The sequence below is a fragment of the Cyphomyrmex costatus genome, unplaced genomic scaffold, assembly GCF_001594065.2.
Source record: "Cyphomyrmex costatus isolate MS0001 unplaced genomic scaffold, Ccosl1.0 scaffold1825, whole genome shotgun sequence".
NCBI lineage: Eukaryota > Metazoa > Arthropoda > Insecta > Hymenoptera > Formicidae > Cyphomyrmex > Cyphomyrmex costatus.
The window spans coordinates 8,651-11,500 of NW_017275853.1; the positions used below are offsets into that span (position 1 = coordinate 8,651).

At 34.5% G+C, this 2,850-nt stretch overlaps 1 protein-coding gene across 3 annotated transcripts in view; it reads left to right on the forward strand.

Moving 5' to 3' along the window:
* The first annotated feature begins 744 nt into the window (after positions 1–744).
* The window catches only part of LOC108772306 (uncharacterized), a 9,862-nt gene continuing 7,756 nt past the window's right edge, over positions 745–2,850 (forward strand). For all 3 annotated transcript variants that reach the window (XM_018537821.1, XM_018537822.1, XM_018537823.1), the window contains exon 1: positions 745–1,188. In XM_018537821.1, the coding sequence (XP_018393323.1) occupies positions 951–1,188 (238 nt within the window). In that variant the 5' untranslated portion in view covers positions 745–950. The remainder of the gene's footprint in view (positions 1,189–2,850) is intronic.

Below are 2,850 nucleotides of genomic sequence, written 5' to 3' on the forward strand. Positions count from 1 at the left end.
TAGAGTCCTAGATATCAGAGAAGCGCAACCGATGTTCCGTGTCCTGATTAGCTGACTGTCAGCCAATCATGACATTCATTCAGTGGTATTAAAAATGGCTGACTAATAGACGATTGGTGGATTTCATATTTCGTCTGCAAATGACGCCATTTTTAATACTTTTCTTAGTAATTTTGCGATACTGACTTAAGCCGGTTGCGCTTCTCTGATATCTAGGACTCTAATTACGGCCAGTATAATCCAACCCTGAGACCAATCACAATCGTAGAAAGGAAAGTAGAGTAATGATTGCAGAGATCTGATTGGTCTCACTGTTCCGTTCCGGTGTAATTTCCGTATCATGGGACAGCACCCTGAAACGGAACGCAGCCGGCTTTAAACGACGAATTCGTATGCAGTGTGAATCCAGCATAACGGAAAGTGTGTGCGGCAGCCTTAAGGATGCATAAGAAACATGGCCGTTATGATTTTGAGGTCTGAACATCGTTGATTAGTTGGTGTTAGTTGGACTGAGTTGGATAATTGACAAGGGGGGTCAAGGTATTTAATCAAGGTTGCGACTGCTTATTGCTGACAATGCACGTTAATTAATCGCGTTTCAGCACCATTAAATTCGTGGCAACGAGATTCGTCACGTATTTCCGGGACGTCGGACAATTATCTTCATTTTTATATTATCTCCATTTTTTTCATTTTTTTTTATACAAAAATTTTCTTGCACGGTGTGAGAAGATATGTGATTCCTCCTCCTGAGTTCCTTTCTTCCACTTGTAGATGTAATTTATCTATCGAAAAAGTACATCATTCTTTTGCTAATTGCTTTATTCTCGAATGTATTCTCGCGTAACTAATTTCAAAGTCTGAAGGAGTGATTCGTGCGCGGATTTTGCTAAGAAACGAATAGAGAGTGGCGACGATAAATTTCACTCTTTGCTACTGGGTAAGTTTGTATGATGGCGAGTGATCTGTCGAGCGGCTGCACGGAGACAATCGACATCCTAGATGATGAGAAAGAAGAAGGCGAGATTTCATTGGAGGATGTCAGTTCGTCTGAAGAAGGTGGAATGGGTCACTTGACCAGTAATTACGTCGTCGGCAGGATACGTAGATGCCCTGATTGCAAGTCTTGGAGCAATTGTACTACCTGGTGCAATACAACGTATCATCCTAAAAACCAAAGCAGGAGAGGTAAAATCATATCTATTGTCTATTTATCTTTTTACTTTGACCATATTTTGCACTTGTGTTTGAAGCTAAGACCTGATACTATCCATGTAAAATTAACTTTAATCTTAAGGTCTGTTTTCTGTGGCTGAACTAGTGTACAATTTTAGAACTTAAAAGTGAGGTATGTTTGATATTTGTCGAAAGCGAGAAAGAGAGTTCTAGAGTGCAGGAACAGAAAACAGACCAATTGTTTAATTTAATGTTTGTCTTTTTCTAATTTTAAGAAACAGTGAGTTAAAACAAGATTAAAGTTAATATATTACTACGTCGACCCGCCGTCGATCAGAGGTCTATAGATATTCGCTAAGATTCTCGCAAGTGCTTTGATACGCGTATATCTATATATATAGAATCTCGATTTAATAACTAAAACAGGCGTCTAAGGTAGGCTTCCATTACAATACCTTACTGATGAGTCCAGTATTGGAAGCCGGGACGAAACGCCAACATTACGTGATATTCTTCGCAATATATTAGAATTAATAGGATTAATAGAATTAAAGATTTTAATGAATCTAAGGCTCGTAGCCTTATTCTCATATTAGTATTAAAGTTAATCTTGATGAAATTGAGCTTAAGAGACTTATGTCTGTTTTCACCAATGTAGATTAACTTTAATTTCAGTTTAACTTACTGTTCATCTTTTTCTAATTTTTAGTACTAGACGAAGAGCGAGTTAAACCGAGATTAAAGTTAATCTACATAGTGGAAATGGGCATTAAAGATTTTTTGGTTTATTTATTCATATTTTGATTCTAAGATATCTATATATATATATATACATATATATATATATACATATATATATATACATACTACTCAACAAAATTAAAGCATCACCTGTTTTCACCCTACAAAAATAGGCAAACTTTGAGATAGAATAACTATGTCAAAAATCATTGTATCGAGATGTTTAAAAGTAAATTAGAGATAAAGATTCAGTCTTTCGAAAACTGTAAACCGCATTTACGCACAATTTGCTCCGTGCAACCTCACAAATTTCATATAAAATTTCAAGATTTGATGCTTCACTTTTGTTTGTGTAGCTTCATGAAATATCGGCAAGAGACTGTTTTTTTAAATAAGTGTTCTGAAAAGTACAAATTTCAAGCTTTAAAATATTTTTTTAAACATCTTGATACAATGATTTTTGACAAAGTTATTCTTAAAGTTTACATATTTTTACAAAGTGGAACAGGTGATGCTTTAATTTTGTTATGTAGTGTATATACAGGGAGGGGCATTTAAAACAGATCACCTGAATAACTCGCTTGTTTTTGACAATAGAAGAAAAAGTGTCAAACAAAAGTTGCTTGGTTTCGAGGGGCACATAATGTGATGTCAATAATTGTTTTTTTGGTGGAGACGCTAAAAAGATATGAAGGTCGCCTCCACTTTTTTAAATGGAATTATGTAATTTTTTTAGATAACGTGATTCCTCTAATTATTTTGCATATAAAAGTATTAAGGTAGAGATACCAAAAAACCAATAGTTTTCGAGATATTTTACACTTTATTTTGATACATATTGACACAAAATGTTAAATAACTCGTTAAATAACTGTTGACTTTTTGATTATCGTACCTTAATACTTTTGTGAACAGAATAATGAGATAAATCAA